We start from the raw sequence: 19,313 nt of genomic DNA on the forward strand, positions 1-19,313 counted from the left end.
CTGTGGGTGGTAGAGCAGCAGCCGCAGGGGTGGGAGAGGCTGTACAAAGTAGAGCGGGTGAGAAGGAAGCTGTGCGAGGCAGCTAGGAAGGCGGGGAAGGCAGCAGCTAGGCACAACAGGCAGTTGCTAAGACCACTAGATGCCATGTTTAAGATGTGTTATGGCTTAAAATGTGGCCTTCTTTAGTGTTTCGGCCAAGAAGGTGACCATGACCTGTTTGAAATTCCAAGGCAAACAAACTTATGTATAACGTTCAAAGTAAGGACAACCTTAGGCTATCATAGGGATAAGAAAGCATAGTTTCTTATCCATGCGAGCAGCTTATGTCAATTCACAAAAGTCATAAACTTATAACGGATATTCAATAACACAAGTCAAAGCAATGTAATCCGACCTACATGAATATTCTAAGATTCTAAATAAATAGATCAGATGGAGCCCTACTAAGCCCAATCTTACAGCTGTTCTCAAATTTCTCATGAAAATCTTGAGGATTGAAAAGATAAGAAAGGAACTACTCATCGCACATTTTTTGTAAGCCCACATTCTAGAGCAAGGTCAAGATAAGCTCATCCAGCCAGCTGCCAATGGGCGTCTTACACATGCACGCGTGCACACACTTTTTTTTGTGAAAACACACACACACACACACATACACAGAGAGATACATAGATTGAACAGAACAAAAGACATATCACTGAGGCTAAAATATGAGACTCAAATAGCGACATTTTACTTACTTGAACAGCCAGGTCACCGTCTCCAAGGAGACCAAGTAGAGCCATATAGACTGGCTGTCTGATATCCCCCGCTATCTGTTTCCCAAGCACAAATAACCATAGATGAATACACAATTGCCGCAACAGTAAAAATAATATAGTACAAATAACCATAGACTAGCGAGTTTGACTGCCACACACTCATTACATTGGATATATTATGAGATAGAAGGGCATCTAGAAAAGCATGAAGGCGTTGTTGATTTTCTCACTTTTCGGCATCAGTTTTCTAAACGAAATGTAAAAATCAAAGACTGAAATTTCCAATGAAATGGGATATTCACTGCATTTATTCCCCACAGCTCCATCCATTTAATACCTTCTCTCTGCCATCCCTTGTTTTTCGTTGCCTCTATAGTTTTGTACAGGACTCTACTGCATTTATCTTAGCTAACTTGCTAAGGATGTCATGTATTGGCACAATGCTTCTCCTTCCAAGGTATTATTCCTATCTCCGCTCAAGTAAGATGGGATAGGGGGTTTGCACTTTGACACCAAACTCTCCTAATAGAAATCTTTTGTGTATAATTTCTTTTCTTTTGCAATATGATCTAGAGAGTCTGGGTGCCTAGGCTTGGCAGCCATAGAGAACCACTATTTGTACAAGCATGGTATACAACAATGTCCACATTTCCCTGTTCCAAGATGTGATTTCTTGCATTTGTTTTTTTGGAACTGTATAAAGCTTTCAGACCTCCATTACTCTTTTTCCCACGCATCCATTCAACTTGTAGTTGTTCTCAAACTCAAGCCCCAGATTCTTGTATGATGTGACTGCTTGTAGAATTTCCCCTTCAAAAGTAAAGGATACTTGCTAAGGATGTCATGTATTGGCACATCCAAACGTATCATTCCTATCTCCGCTCTAGCAAGATGGGATAGAGGGTTTGCACTTTGATCCCCAACTCTCCTAACAGAAATCTTTTGTGTATTATATCTATTCTTTTGCAATATGCTCTAGAGAGTCCGGGTGCCTAGGCTTGGCAGCCATAGAGAACCACTATTTGTACAAGCATGGTATACAAAATGTCCACATTTCACTGTTCCATAGTGTGATTTCAGTTTTTGTTTTGGAAACTGTATAATGCTTTCAGACCTCCCTTACTCTTTTTTCCACACATCCATTCGACTTGTAGTTGTTCTCAAACTCAAGCCCCAGATTCTTATATGATGTGACTGCTTGTAGAATTTCCTCTTCAAAAGTAAAGGATACTTGCTTGTTTCGAGTTCATTACCATGACCTTTGTCTTTGCAATGTTGACTTGCATCCGTGAGTGTTTCCGGAATTCGCTTAATGCATGCAAGTGTTTCTGTAGCTTCTTTTGTCTTTTGCAAAGAGAACTATGCACTATTTTTTAATAGAACATCAGTAAATGGGCAGAATAAGAGCACCATCCCAATCGAGCTTCAGGCCTAAACACGCAATGGTAGACCACCTAGTCACAATAATAGCTGTAGTAGAGGGAGTTACGAGTAAGAGAACTATGTCATCCACATAGTTCTTACCCCGACGTTGGGGCTATCTATGGATGTGGTCCGTCGTGGCCTCCTGGTGATGGCTCTGCGTCTAACAAGGGCCACTGTAACTCCTATCGGTCATCCCCCATTCCTGAACATGGATGAGATGTCTCCAAGCATGATCTATGGATGGCTATCCATGGATGTGGTCCGTCGTGGCCTCCTAGTGATGGCTCTGCGTCTAACAAGGGCCACTGTAACTCCTAGCGGTCGTCCCCCATTCCTGAACATGGATGGGATGTCTCCAGGCATGATCTATGCGTCCATCCTCTGTCAAGTGTGTGGTGTCGCTGGCTTTGGATTTCTACCTCGGCGACCACCCGTGGTCAGGTGGTCTGTGTGATCTGGCTGGAAGAACTCCGTAATCATACTCTGAGATGAGTCTGTCTATGTGTCATGTCCCTATCTCCGCAATCTGAGTAAGCGCTCGCTGTACCTAGCTTCCTCATGGTTAAAGGTGGCCAGATATGTCTGCTGTGGAAAGGAGAGGAAATAGGAAAAAAAAGAAAGAAAGTAATGCTTCTAAATTGCACTTGTGATCACATAAAAATAAAATGTGTCCAGAGGGCCATGACTAATCCTTTTGGAATCTCCACATCCTTCTAGAGTTGCTAAATGGATGGGGAGCTTGCATGCCCTTCAGACACTTCAAATACTTGTGTATGCACACTAGAAAAGTGGCAGTACTGCCACCTTTAGTCAAAGGCATCTACTGTCAGCCACAAGGCATCCATCAGACAATGGTGGAAGTATATTCTATTTGAAAAGGCCACATGTCACCTACATGCACTAAAGAACGAGTTGTGTTTGCTTCTACTTCTAGTGTATGGCCCCTACATACATTCATTGCATCCCTACGTTTACTACTGTTTCAGCAGATCCGGGCTCACACATGATCTTAGCAAAATCCACTCATGCTCTCAAGGTATTTTAGGCAGAATTTCACTTTCTAAAGCTTCTCTCCAACAGTACCCTGTTCTTGCTGCCCACATGGCAGCCTGGGCGCTGCCCATGTGGCAGCCCTCCACGGCCTCCCCCATGTCCTCCTCATATGGGGCTAAAGGTTGGGAGGTGACCATGACAATCCCAATAGCTATATATTCAGGTATAATTTCATAAAAGGCAATGCTTCCACAAGTGGAGCACCCTTTGCATCATCTGATGTTTTGCGCAAGAGGTAGCAAGCTCCATAATCTAATGTCTCAAAGGTCACCTAATCCACACCTACATTTATGATTTAGTATCCATGTTCATCTCTGCTTATCATTGTGGTGTATGGCTTAAATTAATTGTGAAATCAAAATAGCCAGGCCTCTTGAGCTGAGTATTCTGTGGACGTACAGGTCTTTCCTACACCCATGTACTGCCGGGATGTCCCTCCCCAGGATTCGGTGTGTCTCCACATAAACGATGTTCTTCTCTTGAAAGCCTCAGCAAAGTTGCCTAATCATAACCATAAGATCCCATTGCAATTCCACCTTGCTATGTATAAGGTATTGATTGGCCCACACGCCCCTGACTAGCTGCTTAGGCACGATAGATTCACTTGTACATGTACATGGGTGCATTCTACGCAGCAGACCTACTAGATGATGAATAAAATAGATTCAAGAGGCTGCGGGTCAAAACCTATCATCCCTGCTCGGATCCTTTCAACCATTACATTTAATTCCTTGAGTTCAACTTGTTAGATTTCTTTTTACTCTACTCTAAGTGTTTTACAGTGCTTCCATTTCTTCTCCTACCTATCCATACATTGTCCAACATGATAAAGTCTTAGCAGCTCATAAAATCCTACTCTGAGAACTCTCACAACATTGAACAAATGACTTACGCTCTCACACATATATATCCACACACTTGAGCATCCACACGCACAACAGTGGGTGTAGACCATAGACTCAGCTGTGACAAAGGTTGGCACTAAAGGAGAAAGCTAATCAAAAAGCAGTCCGGATTCTCTTCATTTAACTCATTCAAGCTACGACTGCTTGTGAAGACTATATAGTTTCATTTTAGTCTCTCCCAAAAATCATTTCTACTCAAAAAAGGCTTACACAAACTAGCAGACAGGGCAACGCACCACTTAAGACAGAAAGAATTTATCACAATATCAGCAAGCTGCAACATGAAAGAAAACTTCACAAGGTGAAATTTACATGTCACTGAGGGCGAGAGCATTTATCTAGATGAATCCAAGAACAACCTTTAAAAACACAAGACAGTGTGCAGTTTCAATCTCATGACAGTCACAAGGCTGAAAACCATAACTCAATCACACATAGCAAGGAAAAGCTGCTATGGCATCCCACCAACGTCATCAGCACCCAACAATGGGTGTAGACCATAGTATAAACATATGCTATCACACATACAGATCCACACACCCTCACATACTTGAGCATTCATTCATACGAAGGTCGTCATATTTATTTGCTATCAACACTCCGGAGATGAAGGGCTGACTCAGCCATGACAAAGGCTCGCACTAATCAAAAAGTTGCTACATAATCAAATACATCTGGATGTAACAATGAAAAGAAAAGGACTGGAGCGGAGCGGAATCCTCCGTATGTCATGTCCCCCTGGCTGGTGCATAGCCGGTGATGAGAGAAGTATATATATGTCATACACACACTGTACACACACACACACACATATATATAGAGAGAGAGAGAAGGGGAAGGAGACCTAAGCACCTGTTTGACAGGTTTCCAGACCTGAGTTGGAAGGCTAAATGTTTCTCAAATCGCTAACTGTTACATTTAAGGCTTAACTTGTTTTTAAGTGCACAGTTTCTAACTGCTTGGCCACACAGGAAGCATGAGTTGGGCAACTTTCTATAGATAAGGGGTGGCATCCTTGGACTCGCAGCTGAGTTGAACTGAATCATGATTCGGGAGCTCCTCTGCTGAATCCAGAAACACAAAGACTTGGGAGTGTGCTCCAGGATTAATGAACTGCTCGTTTTGTGACGTTAGCATGGCCCCTAGACCTGAACATCTCATTTGCTAAGGGAAAGTCTGGTACTTCGACCCACACAGGCACTTTAGTAGTGTCACGGTCAAAGACCCATGACCATCTCTCAAGATAGAGCGGTTGGTCCCGCATGGTCTACAAACTGTCCTGAATGGTCTACATAGTACAAACAGTGGCTCCTGAGACCCTTTCTTGATCCAGTTCACCATGACCCAATTTTCCAATACAGCAGCAGGGGGTTGGGGGCCATGCATGAAGCTGATGACTGCATGAGAGACTAACCAGGAGACTGATTCGGTCTCATCGATCACAGGAATGATTGACTTACTTTTTTATAATACGTAGCTGCTCCACCCTCTGCCAGAGTTAGCTCCACCTTCCTGGTTTGGGCCAGTTTTGGAATCGCTTGAACCAGGTATTTGTGAGAGGGTATCAGGGCCAGTCTGCAGGTTGCACACAGTTGCAGGATCTCCACCTGAGTTGTTGGGTCCTGCTACGTCTCGTATGACAGGGAGGAACCATGAAATTGGGCAAGGTCACCTGAAAGAAACCTAGCTTACTTTTCCCTTTCGCTGTCAAAGGGCCGATGGGCTAGAGAAAGCTGGGTTTTGAGCAGGGCTTCCTGAGCTCCAACAAGCTGACATGGAGAAGGATCCCTTTGCTGACACTTGTACTCCCCCTGCATGAGTTGGGCCTGTCAGCATTTCGGGGGGCTGGGGTTGAAGACGATTGGTAAGGCATGGTCATGCCACTTGGACTGTTGCGCAGAACTAATCAGAACCGAAACCTCCCAATGATCATACCCGCCATCAACTTGATTGGGCTTCTCACTGCAAAATTATAACTAGCCTCAAGCAGGATTGTTGCAAATGCACTACCATAGGAGCTAAGAAGACAAAAAGGCATGCACACATAGCTGGATAATTGCAAGGATCTGCAGTGTGCTTATACCTCAGGGAGCAGAAAACCACCCTACACATACTCCACAGCAATGTCAAACTAAAATTATCCAAGTCAACCCTTAAAGAATCGAGCACAGAAATATTTCAGATGGAACAAGATACAGGAGGGCAGCCTAAAAGGAAGCAGTCCATCCAAGGTAAAGAGCCATCCTCATGAAAAAGTTCTCAAAAGTAAAATGCCCACCAAGTCCAACAAAATCCCTCCCTTCTGGCCCTCCTGTATTACAGGCCACCCGTCACAGAGAATAACTCTCTGTGGTCTCCATCCTGCAACCTTACATTCCCACGAGAAGGGGAAAAAAATTACAAGGAATTTCAGACAAAACAATCAAGACTAATCCTACAACACATTCGCAAATGAGAGTATTACTAGTAGTTCAAATGTTGCTCAGTTCTAGTAGCTATACTAGAATAGCCATCCCTGTCTGAGAGACAAGTTCTTCTACAGGTTTAGTCATTCCGGCAATCCTGCCCAAGTGAACAAGATAGAGGCTGCAAACTCTGTTCCTCTCCCTCTCTCATCTCGCCCACCAAAAAAAAAAAAAAGAGTGTTATCAAACAAAGCCAATTGGACAATATAACTAGTGCCAATTTGAAAGGTGAACCATTTCTCAAACAGCCTGGCAGGCACTTTGATAAATAAGCATTTTATACCTTGCTTACCCACTGGCCCAACAGCCATGCCACACGACGCCGAAGAATGCGACCGTTTGGCTGTCTGTTATTGAGGTCTTGTGCAAGAGAACCCTCATACCTGATTGAAATGTAAAAAAAGACAAAGTCCTGCTTAGTGCTGAAAGGTAGCAAAGATTTGAAACAAGTTGATAAAAACAGCATGTAAAAGACACATTTGAAACAAGTTTGATAATTCAGCATATAAAAGGAACCCTGGATGACCCCAAAAAAGTACACATAGGAAAAAACAAAAAACATTTTCTTTCAGCCCTCAAATGAGCTAAAAGCTCAATGATCTCTTTAAACTTCATCTGATACCAGAACTTAAATACAAAAGCTAGATGGTTTCTTAATAGTGATTCTTCTTGGAAGGACGGTCTAATTCCACAGGCAACATGAAACCATACCAAGATTCAAAATTGATGGAATCATACAGATCATAGTTTGCAACCCCAACAGCATTGTAAGCAGCTTCCTTCAAAAGCAATTTTTCAGTAATTTCAACATCTGAGTCTGGGGCTACTGGTGGGCAGTCATCAGATGCCTGTTTCAATATCTGGACAACAAGTGGAGCCAATATCTGCACCCAAGATAGCTCCATGAGGTAAAATAGGAACTTTTAATTACAGGTCTTCCTGTGGTCACAAATTAGTTACAAGTATTTGGACTTCCAGACTCACAAAATCTCTTTCTGGAAACCTGGTTTGCATCGACTACTAACACATGCAGGGACACCACACTCCTCCGAAATATATAGCAGTGTCAGGAGGCACATGCAACAGATAGGACTATCAAAGAAAACATAAATTCAACATTCTCCTAAGGGAGAAGAAAGTATATTGTGGTTGCACGTCCTTTAAAATTACCTCACGGTAGCTTTCTAAAAGGAGAAAAGTATAATGACTCCGTGCAAGGCCTCAACCCTCAACTTAACTTATCTTACCATTTGACCATGTCCTGTTCAATTACTAACACATGCAGGGACATCACATGAAGAGAGAAGAAAGCACATTGCGGTTACATGCCCTGTAATATTACCTCACGGTAGCTCTCAAAAAGAGTAAGGTATAACGACTCCGCGCAAGGCCTCAACTTATCTTTCCATTGGACCATGTCCTGTTCATGATGAAAATTTTCCGGATCTTGTGCCCAGTCCTCGAGGTCACTAGCAGTAAGTATGAAATATCTGATAATTGAAGTCAACCAACTTAGGCCATTCAGCATTATAATAATTCCTCAGATAATAACTGTGACTAAAAATGACAACAAATACTGCACTCAGAATAGAATAACCTACCTCCGAACTAAAATGTCGCAGAGCAGTAACGGACGTTTGTTATCAAGAACAGACTTCAGAATCCCTTCAGCCTCTTTGGCCAGATTCTCCTTTGCTTCTTCAATGGTAGCAGTCGTTTGGCCTAGCACCCGTCCTATAGCTGTCGTTTTGTACTCTTTACACTGAATGACTGTCTGAATGAATATCATACATTGTATCAAAAAATGCTCAAAAGGATCTCCATGAATTTCTGGCTCTGTGACCATCTGATAACAGAAATTCAACATAGGAGGGAGAACAGTCCTGTCGCTAAACGTATAAGGATGTGTCATCTGCACTTCTACTAGAGTTTTCAGTAGCTTCAAGCATGCCTTCTCGAAAAAGCTTCGGAAGGGATGGCCTTGAGGTAGACCAGATCCTGCATGAAAAAAGCAGTAAACAAAGGGAAAGTACAGTGAAAAATGGGGCTTAATTCCACAACCCAACGATACATCAATCTTTCAAGGAAAACGAAAGAAATCCCTGTCAGGTTTAGGATGCATATGCATATACATATACATAAACGAGATGTCAACAAAATCTTTAAGATATTCAAAAAACAATCAATCCAGCATCAAAACATATCTACATGTACTGGCACATGAAGCTCTAAATAGATCAGACTGTGGAATAGTGGACAAGCTCAAACAACCAAGTAGCACAACTAACACTGAAAGCATTGATGTCAAGCAATAACCAGAAAAATAGCGCTTTACTCACTATATCCCATGAAAATTTGTATTTGTTGAAGGAAAGGAGGACAAACTTGCTTGACAGCGGGGACCTCCTGCATGGAAAACAGCCAATTCATTGAAAACAAAGGAGAGACCAAACTAAGGGAAGACTGTGTACAGTTCACCAAAGGCCAGATGAAATACTAAGAAAGGTTTGGTTATCAAGATGCTCATGTCAGGAGAGAAGATTCGAGGACCCATACCTGAACAGACTTTGCATCACTTTGGAACCCAAACCTGAGCATCCGACTCAATACCTTCAGGCAAAGGAGCCAGCGCTCACATGTCAGTTGCAACACTTGTTTGTCTCCAAGAGAGAGAAGTCCGCTTTCTGGATTTGGTGAGAAACTTGAAAAACTCTTTAACAGACTTTGAGTATCATTGCGCCAATGATGCCATGTATAATCAAAAAGTTGGGATGTAATCTGCATCCAGTTTGCAGCAGCAAGCTTACATACAAAGATACATTACTTGTTTGTTTGTTCTTGTGCATTTATATATTTTTAAGGCTGGATTTCCAAATCATTGTTCCTTTAGATTTCCAAAAAAGGGGCCAAATTAATCGTAGTTTTCTTACTTCAGTTCCATACATGCAAACGGGGAATGAATCTTTGATAGAGGTGGTGTAGGTTTCCCACCCAATGGATTCATATTCCTATTCATATTCTGGAAAGCTAAAAGTACAATATTTCAAGCTTTCTGGTGATAGTCACCGTGTCACGAACATTACTTTTATTTATGCATTTATTTTTTTTATTTTTTTTTTATATTTGGCATGTAGTTGAGCCATTTTTCCCAACCTTTGGGCCCTGTTTCACACGTCTGAACAGATGTTTCCAACATTGGCAGCACTGTTTGCTTTTGTTTTAGAGGAACCAAGGCCCAAATTTCAAATGGTCACACCCTACATCCAAATTCCAAAATCTACATTGTGGTAAGCACATGAAAACATCGAGGCTAGCCATTTAGACTCTAGAGTCTAAGGCCTACACTAGTAAGAAATGGTCATTGTAGTCTTGGGCTTAACGCTTGCTGCAGCACTCTCATGCCTTATCCTTGTCATCAGCATCTCTACTGTCACATCCGCATCTTTGTCCTCCTTGTACAACTCTTTGCTCGAGCACTTAACCTCAAATGCTGCTTAAAAATTAGAAAGCACCTCCACCCAGGAGCAAGCTCTAGTGCATGATTGTGCTCGCAATCCCTCCTCATAGAGTCCCCATCAAGATTAACCCACATAAAAGCCAAAACTTAATATTGTACTTAGATTTCAAAGTTGGTTTTGTGTGTGTGTGCGCGCGTGTGTGTGTTTTCTCTTCGCATGGGATCAATATTGGGGCCTCTGGACTCTACGGAAGGACAGAAATCATAGTCTTTGGAGACTCAACTTTCTCCAAGGACAGAAATCATAGTCTTTTCCGTTGCCCAGTCTATTATGAGATTCGTGGGCGATACCAATGCCTTTTCAAAGACGGGTTCGAGGGCCTCTCCAGAGTCCATACTCCTAGACCTAGACCAGAGATGCTTGGTAGCTTTTATCCATGAGGCGGTCCGACTTAGAGATCGTCTCATCGGATAGAGGAGATAGGAGTAGGGGACCGTGCCCAGCCCATCCCAAAGTACAATCACAGAGTTCTTCCAGGCAAAGCAGGTTGATGCCACGGTAAGCAGGAGAGGCAAAAACCTGAGACCGAGACGCGACAGATTAGGGAGAGATAGACTCACATATCACACTCACTGACATCTCTCTCTTCAGGCCTAGGGTGCAGCCAACCGGAGTTACAGTGGCGCTCGTCAGGGTAGCAGCCAGGAGGGCACGAGAGGTTACTCCTCCAGATAGTAGACAACGGTCCATTACTGGCTTCTTGCTTGCACTGCCTATCTATCGTGGGGTGTATCTTGATGTTCTATATTGTATTGTATTGGATCAGTAGACTGTGTCTCCACATTAGGATGATGATGCCAGGATGGCTGCTTCGGTCTATGGTGGACATGTACTATGATATCACTGACTATGTCTACATACAGTTTTTTAGCATGGGTTAGGATGCTCACTTAGTAGCTCCACCCCTTTTCTCATTGTATCAGGTTTTTCTTCAGTCTCATAGACCCATCGGTCTTTAGCAGACTTCAATAAACTTTCTTTCTTTCTTTCTTTCCAAGTTTTCCTATTCCCAAATGTCACTAAGACAATCCTTTTACGAGAAGGATTGCCTCAATGCTCATCATATGGATTCCTCTATCTACTTGTCCTATATTGATATCTTCTGATCTTTTGTAATGGCAAGTTCTCTCCTTGGGAACTGCTTCTTGTAATATAAACAAATATGAATTTCAACCCCCCCCCCAAAATGTGTGTGTGTGTGTGTGTGTGTGTGTGTGTGTGTGTGTGTTACTAATCGGGAATACACTGGATTTTACCCAAAAAAAAAAAAGTGTGTTACTAATCGGGTAGTTGAATCTGTGTGTGTGTGTGTGTGCGCGTCTGGTGTGTGTGTGTGCGTGTGTGTGAAAGAGAGAGGTGAGCGACGGTGAGAGACGGTGAGCGACGGTGAGACGAAGGTACCCCCTAGGATTCTCCCCCTCCGTCCGTACGTCCATACGATCGTCATACGGACTCCCCCGGCGTGCAGGCCCGTACACCCCGTTGTCTTTTCGTACGTACTGTACGTCCTTGTCAGCCCTGTTGTACGACGTCGCCATCTTCCGTACACCCAGCCTCCCCGTACCACCCTGCTCCTTCGCGTACAATTCCGTACTTTTTTGCGAGCACCATCTGTCCGTACAGAATCCCTGTATTTCTTTTCCCACTTTCCGTACAGGTTCCTCCGTACAGCTTTTCCCGTACAGCCAGTCTTCGTCCGCACACAGTAACTTCCGTACATTTCCTCCCGTTGTTTCCTACAGACTATCCGTACAGGTCCTTCCGTACAGGTCTTTCCGTACAGCTTATCCCTTCCGTACAGCCCCTCTGTGCAGCCTCTGTCGTACTGATCTGCATTTTCTCCCTGTGCCTCTCCGTTCGTTTTCTCTGTTTGCTTTGTCTTTCACTCTTTTTCTCTCTTGCCTTGCCATACCTCAATCATGGCTTCAGGTCCCGATGTCTGTACATATGCTAGAAAAGAAAGAACTACAGATGCTAAGCGTCGTCCTTCTCAGCCTGCTTCACAAGATGATGAGCTTACCATGGAGGCTCAATATGTGTTTGATACACTTAAGGATGACTTTCAGCAGTCACGACAGGAATGGGGCAAACCAGTTCCGGAGATCACATACAAATTGAAATTGCCCTCCCTTGTGAATCCTCTCAGAAAGCTATCTCAAACTGCGGTAATTATTTTCTTTCCAGGAAGAATTCCAGCCGCCAATGATGTTGCGCAATGGATCAAGTCTATCCTTGGAGGATGTTTTGTTGAGGGTGTCTACTTTGCCTCCAGAGGATTTTATGAGGTGCATTTATCAGATGCTTTGTGCAAGCAGAGGCTCCTTGAGCTTTCTCCCCTTTTTTACGGGAAGCAGATGGTACATGCCATGCCTTGGTCCCCAAACAAGGACTACCAAAGTCTTATACGTCATCATTGTCCTGTATGGGTTGAGGTTGTTAACTTCCCGGACTATATGCATGAAGAATTGCCTGGCCTGGCTGCTTCATTGGGACAGGTCATTTGTCCTCCACGCCCCATGGGAAATCGTAACAGATTTTGCATCCTCTGGGACACTGACACACCTACCCCTCCTTCTATTACAGTGGAAGTTGAGGGTGTGCAATTGGGCAAAAAGTTCTTTGACTTGAAATGGGGTGTATTTGCAGGCGCTTGCTTTGCCTGCCACAAGTTTGGGCATCTAGCCTCTGAATGCCCTCTGAATGCCCAATGGTACTGCATCAACCCCCTCCTAATGCCTTGCCGCCTCAGACAAGGGAAAAGAATGAGAATTTGCAAGCCAAGGTAGCAAATCGAAATGGGGCAAAGAATGCTAAACCAGTTAATCAGGTGCAATCACTTGTTGGAAAAGGGAAAGAAAAAGAAAAAGAGAAGATGAAAATGTGGGGACAGATCGGGATGGTTTTCAACAGCCTAAGAAGGTGGTTGTATTGAAGCAACGCCCCTTTCAATCTCGGCAATGGGATGCTTCCTCTCCCTTACCAGGACTGGCTTCCACTTCAGCTCCAGTCCTTCAAAATTGGGTGGGGGTTTTGAAGAAGGGTATTCCCATATGTGACTCTGAAGAAGGGGAGAATGCCATATCTTTTATGGATCATGAAAGCCTGCAACCCATGCACGCAGAGGCTTTGCCTCTCTGATATCTTGTTTCATAATTATACTCTCCTGTATATATCTCTTTCATGCATCAAACACTTAAGTGCTTTACATACAATGTACAGAGCCTCTGCAATGTCTCAAAGTGGAGGCTTTTCTGGAATTATGTACATAAAATGCAGCCCGATATTGTTTGTTTGCAAGAGCATAATCAACACTCTAAGGCTGGTCATAATGATCACTTTGGCGGCTATGATATATATTATGCTGGTACCACTACCTACTCAGGGGTATGCATAATGGTCAGACATGAGCTGGAGCCCCAGCTAGCATTCAATGACAGCAGTGGCCGATGGATAGTCATACAATGTAATGTCAATGGTGACATTTTTGAGCTTGCATCAGTTTATGCCCCCCAGACCTCTGCCATGAGGGCTTCTCTATGGGATTCTTTAAGCAAATATCCATGGAGATCCAATGCATTTATCTGTGGAGATTTTAACAATTCTCCTCTGCTGAGAGATAACACCACTTCAAGATCTCATATGCTTTCATCGGAAAGACAGAAAATGGGATAGCATGCTTTTTTCTGTGCAGGCTGAAGATTTATGGCTGCTTCTACAAGGGTCAGTGCCCGGATATACTTTTCATCATAATGCATATACCACATACTGGGCTAGGCTTGACAGATGGTATTTGTTCTATCCACAACAATATGCAGATTTTATCCTTCATCTCCACATCGATTTCTCTTCGGGCTTGTCAGATCATGCCCCATTATGGTTAAATCTGCAATTTGGTATGCCACTGGATGATTTGCCAACTCTCTCCAGCAGATTATTGCATGTTAATCAGGCTTAACTTCGACATCAACATTTCCAGCAAATGATTAGATTTGCAATCCATCCCTTGCTTTCGCATGCTCAGGAGGACATGAATTATGCTTGGGACAGCTTTGTCTCTCGTATACAGAATGTCATTAGGGAGTATGGAAACTGGCACATGGCTACATGGAGGAACGAGGTCATATGGGCAAAAAGGACAGCACAACAGTTGACTGAATTTTCACAGTTAAGGCCTCTTTCTGAATCAGAAAATGATTCCCTCTCACAAGCCCGGATCAAACTGACTGATAATTATCAGCGGAAATTGCACAAATGGCAGATTAGAGCAAGAATGAAGCCCCTTATGGATAAGGGCTGTTCATCCAAAGCCTTTTTCAAGGGACTGCATGCCACTCGAAAGAAAAACTCATGTCTAAGGGTAAGAAAGCTAGATGGCTCTTGGACGCACTCCTTCTCTGATCTCCAAGATGAATGCCAAAATTACTTCCAGACACTGTTCTCTGCCCCTGGCCCCCCATCAAATCAAATGACTGATGCGCGGATTGAATTTCTTCAATATGTTTCTGGGATAGTGGAAATGGATGATGCTCTTTTATTTGAGAGACCTTTTACTGACACGGAACTTGATAATGCATTGTCCCATCTTGGCAAATACAAGTCCTCGGGCTGGGATGGTCTTACAGTGGAATTTTATATTTCTTTTTGGGATGATTTGAAAGATGTTCTTTTACAAATGTTCAATGTTGCCTGGCAAGAAAATCAATTGTCACACCTTTGGGAATAATTAAACTTGTGCCCAAAAAAAATCTCTGTGATCGTATGTCAGATTGGAGGCCTATTACTTTGATGCCTGTAGTTTACAAACTCATTGCCAAAATGATTGTGTATAGCCTTCATGGGATACTGAATGCGGGTCTTCATCCTCATCAGTATGGGTTTGTGCCGCGAAGACAAATCTATGACAATATCTCCAATGCATTGACTGCAATTGAATATGCTAAGTACTCGAATCAAGATGTGCTCATATTGCAGGTAGATATTACTAAGGCATTTGACACTGTACAATGGGATTTTATCTCTCAAACCATGATAAAGCTGGGGTTTGGTCCCAAGATAGCAAATGCAATCTATTGGCTTTATTCTGGATCTACTTCCCAGTGCATTCTCGGAAGTCATCTATCTCGGTCATGGATATTGGGTAGATCAGTCCGACAGGGCTGCCCCCTTAGTGCTCTTTTCTATGCCATTGCGACTCATCCCCTATTGATGTATCTCGATCATCTTACAAACACAGGACAGATGACTGGTCTTAAAATCCCTGGGGCTGCATCTTTTTTGGCACAGGCATACGCTGATGATTCCTTCTTTATGCCATAGAATTCTCCTCGGGAAGTCAGCATGCTTATGACCACATTATCTTTGTATGGATTAGCAGCGGGATTGCATGTCAACTTTGACAAATCCAAATTGCTTCCCCTGAAACAATGTGACTGGCATTCTATTCTCTGGCCTGGTCAGATAGTGCATTCCAAAGATGTAGTGAGGCATTTGGGATATCCTATAGGATGGCATATCACCAGAAAACAGCAGCTAAAATGGATATTCCAAAGACTTCAACACAAATTGGAATATTGGAAAATTTCTACTTGGCCACTTCATGTCAGGCTCAGAATAGTCCAGTCTATTGTTATGTCTTATGTTCAGTTCTTTTTGCCTTTGCTACATTGGTCCTCCAGAGATATCTCAGCTTTTATATCTCAAGCTATGGAGCTGTTATGGAAGACAAAAACTGCAGTGAAAGCATTGAGACTGCTGAAGATGGAAATGGTATGTTCCCCTAGGATGCATGGAGGACTTAATGTATTAAATATTAGATATCATGTACTTGCAAGGAAGGCGACTATGCTCCATACCTTTTTCTGTCAAAAGCAGCCATGGACTTGTATGATAGCATCCATGTATGTCAACATGAGGACAACTGCTTATGGCCATTGGACTACTGATCATTGGGAGGTTGTCATTGGGAGATTTGTTGGGAAGATTCCTGGATGCCCTTTCTCTACTGCTCTGATATTGGACTGGAAACAAGTGCTTTCTAAAGTCAAATGGGCTCCTGATAATCATTTGGGGACAAACTCAATGAGGAAAGAAAGTATTCATTGGAGTGCCATTTTTGACATTCCACTTGCTTTACAGGACCCGGTTCGGGCATATAATCTCATGAAATTGGGAATTAGATACATCAATGATGTGGTAGATGATCACGGCCATGTCTTATCTTTTCCTCAGGCCACTGCCCTTTATGCTTTGGGAATGCATCATAGATTGATATGAAAGAAAATTGCTGATCTCTTGCATCCATTTCTACCTATTCCCCCTGTGGCTGACACAGACAGGCTAATGGATTGGCAATTCTTCCCCTTTGCTACATGCTCTCGTCCTATACCTCTGCCTGTTTTGACCTCCATCAAAGTCTACAAGCTTCTTCAACCTGCCCCTTGGATTCATCAATATGCTAATACTCTATGGCATATCAGGCAGCCCCTTTCATGGTGGTGGAAGAATCTCCGACTATTATGGAGGTGTAAAATGCCTTTGAAACAAAGACTCTTTCTTTGGAGATGCATGACCGGCACATTGTCAGTGGGAATCACACTTGCCAAACGTCACATTGCACCACCCACCTGTTTACGGTGTCATGCTCCTTCAGAGACTATCCCTCATTTGCTTTGGCATTGCTCGTCTACTCGGAATCTCCTTGGGAAAATTTCAGATCTTCTTCGCCTCCGTTTCCCGAGGCACATATTTGGGAAACATTTTTGGCTATTTGGCAGATTTAGAAGGCCTTTATCTCAATACTCCCTCTTTCTCTCATGGGTGAGATATTGGGCTCTTTGGACAATCTAGGAAGAGCACAATTTGGCATACTTGGGCCGCCAGTTTCAAAAGTCATATGAATCTTTTAGAGCCTCATTGCATGAGGGTGATATGCATGCATCTTGCATTGAGCTTTTCTTTCTATGCTTCTGATCTGTGGGATACTCTCCATTTTTTGGAGACTTTCCCTCCTGTAAAGTTATGACAATATAAATACACTGCACTGGATTTTACCAAAAAAAAAAGTGTGTGTTACTAATCGGACTTTACATCGCCAGGGTTCAGCCACTCACCCTTTACACATGGCTGGTCCACCACCTTGGAGTTCACAGCGGGGAAATCAGCTTTGGTCTATGAATCGTAATCCCAGTTGGTGGCATAATAGATTGCAACAATTTTGGTCCTACAAACTTCCTCTTCATCCACAGTGTTTCTAAGGCAAATGATGCTTGGTCTTACTCCCTTGGTATGACAGCTCCAGGCATGTAGACATATTGCTTCTGCTGTTTGTCACAGATGTCCAGCTCTGAGGGAATCCTTGCTCCATCTCTCACATTGCCCTACAACTCGTGACTTTCTACTTTTTCTTCAGCAGCATCTCTGAGCCAAGTTTCCTATTGCTTGCTTTGGCAAGCTTTTTTGGGTCTTCGGCATTTACCCATGGAGACCTGAGTTTGACCTTTTTTCCCCTTGAGTTCAATCTCGAGCTCTCTGGACTCTGTGGAAAGACAAAAATCATAGTCTTTGGGGATTCTACTTTTTCCATGTTTCACTATTTCCGGATGTCATTAGGCAATTTCTTTATGATTGCATGTCTATTCGTCAAATAGATTACTCTGTGAACTAGTCTTACAATGAAATCTTATAATATTGAATGTCTCATCTTTGGGGACTGCTCTTTGTAGTAGAAACATACATGGAATTCACCCCCAAAAAAACGTGTGTTTAAGAGAGAGAGCTATGAATGTATATTCTTCTTAATGAAAGGTTCTTATTGAGTGTGTGTGCGTGTGAGAGAGAGAGAGAGATATATATATATATCATCTCAGTATTTGCCTATCTCTAATCCCCCCTTTTCTGGCCTCTAAGCTGTCTTATATTCTGTGGTTTTTCCTGCTCTATTTAGCCCCTTTATTCTATCAACATTTATTGCAGTTTGCTACTTCCCTCCCAAGACCTCCCACTTTGCCAGAGATATTTGAGGGGAGCATGAGACATCCCCATTTGCTGCTCTTTATCAGTCGATTGTTGACTTCTCTAGCCGCCGGGAAGTCCTCCTAGTTGGAGACTTCAACGCGAGGACAAGCACTCGTCAGGCACCACTCCTCGACCTCAGGGATGACTCCACTCTACTGCCAGACATTGACCTTGAGGAGACAAGTATGCTACGAGTTTCCGCTGACAGACAAGGACCACTCACATCTTATGGGCAGGCCCTATTAGACCTCGGCAAGATGCATGATCTTATTATCTACGATGGTCTTGACAAATGGCCCGCTTTAGGTGGCTTCGCTTGCTTTCCACATGGGGGAGGCTTCAGTGTTGTGGACTATATCATGGGATCCCTTGCCTTCACTTCTCGCATCACTGACTTTACCGTAGCACCTCTTCCTCCAAGGGCTGACCATACCTATCTTTTCTTTAGCATTTCTACCCCCCACCGCACAACACTTTCTACCCCGTTGAGTTCTTACTCCACCTACCATAATATATGCTTTGATCACGATCACTCATCTATTTACTCTGGCCATTTGTACATACTTCTCGCATACATTGACTTTATACCCCTTTTAGAGGATCGTGCTGCCCTAGTCACTCGCTCACTACACTTTCGAGTGACTAATGCAATCACCAATGGCCCATAATCTATTCTAAGTCCATTGATGGCAAGCTAGACTAGTCCCTCTTCCTTGACCTCTTTCCCAAGTGATGTGAGTTGATCACCAAGATCCTTCAATCTAAGTAAGAAGTTAGGACTTGATTCATTTGGAAGTATTGGATTGTTGTTCATCAATTCTCCAACAAGAGAGTAAGAAGTTAGGACCTAATTCTTTCCAAAGTCTTCTAATAAAGTACAGCTGACGTCTATCCACGAAGAAGTAGGATCGTTGTATCCTTCACATTGAAGTTGATGATATTCAAGGCAAATTGAGCCTTGGTATCCCACTCTTTTTGAAAAGAGAACTGAGCCTACCTCGACAACTCCTCTTACCATGCAGATCAACAATTAGACCTCACAAACCAATAGACGAGGCTACTCTTCACACCTTCCCACACACCACCCGCTCCACCCTGATAGAAATTAGAGAGTGAGAGAGCAGGAAGCAAGAGAGCTGAACGTAGTGCTTGCAATAGAAGAAGTGACTAATA

The 19,313-nt window shown here is 43.1% G+C and overlaps 1 protein-coding gene across 2 annotated transcripts in view; it reads right to left on the minus strand.

Moving 5' to 3' along the window:
* LOC147894125 (ARM repeat superfamily protein) overlaps window positions 1–19,313 on the minus strand; it is a 136,046-nt gene that overhangs the window by 56,607 nt on the left and 60,126 nt on the right. For both annotated transcript variants that reach the window (XM_087384634.1, XM_087384633.1), the window contains exons 7-13: window positions 9,166–9,387; window positions 8,949–9,015; window positions 8,211–8,607; window positions 7,952–8,099; window positions 7,321–7,493; window positions 6,893–6,992; window positions 741–815 (exon numbers count right to left, since the gene is read on the minus strand). In XM_087384634.1, the coding sequence (XP_087240760.1) occupies window positions 741–815; window positions 6,893–6,992; window positions 7,321–7,493; window positions 7,952–8,099; window positions 8,211–8,607; window positions 8,949–9,015; window positions 9,166–9,387 (1,182 nt within the window). The remainder of the gene's footprint in view (window positions 1–740; window positions 816–6,892; window positions 6,993–7,320; window positions 7,494–7,951; window positions 8,100–8,210; window positions 8,608–8,948; window positions 9,016–9,165; window positions 9,388–19,313) is intronic.

Source organism: Dipteris shenzhenensis, chromosome 14, assembly GCF_047967505.1.
Source record: "Dipteris shenzhenensis isolate YYH24624 ecotype China chromosome 14, Dip_SZ_1.0, whole genome shotgun sequence".
Lineage (NCBI taxonomy): Eukaryota > Viridiplantae > Streptophyta > Polypodiopsida > Gleicheniales > Dipteridaceae > Dipteris > Dipteris shenzhenensis.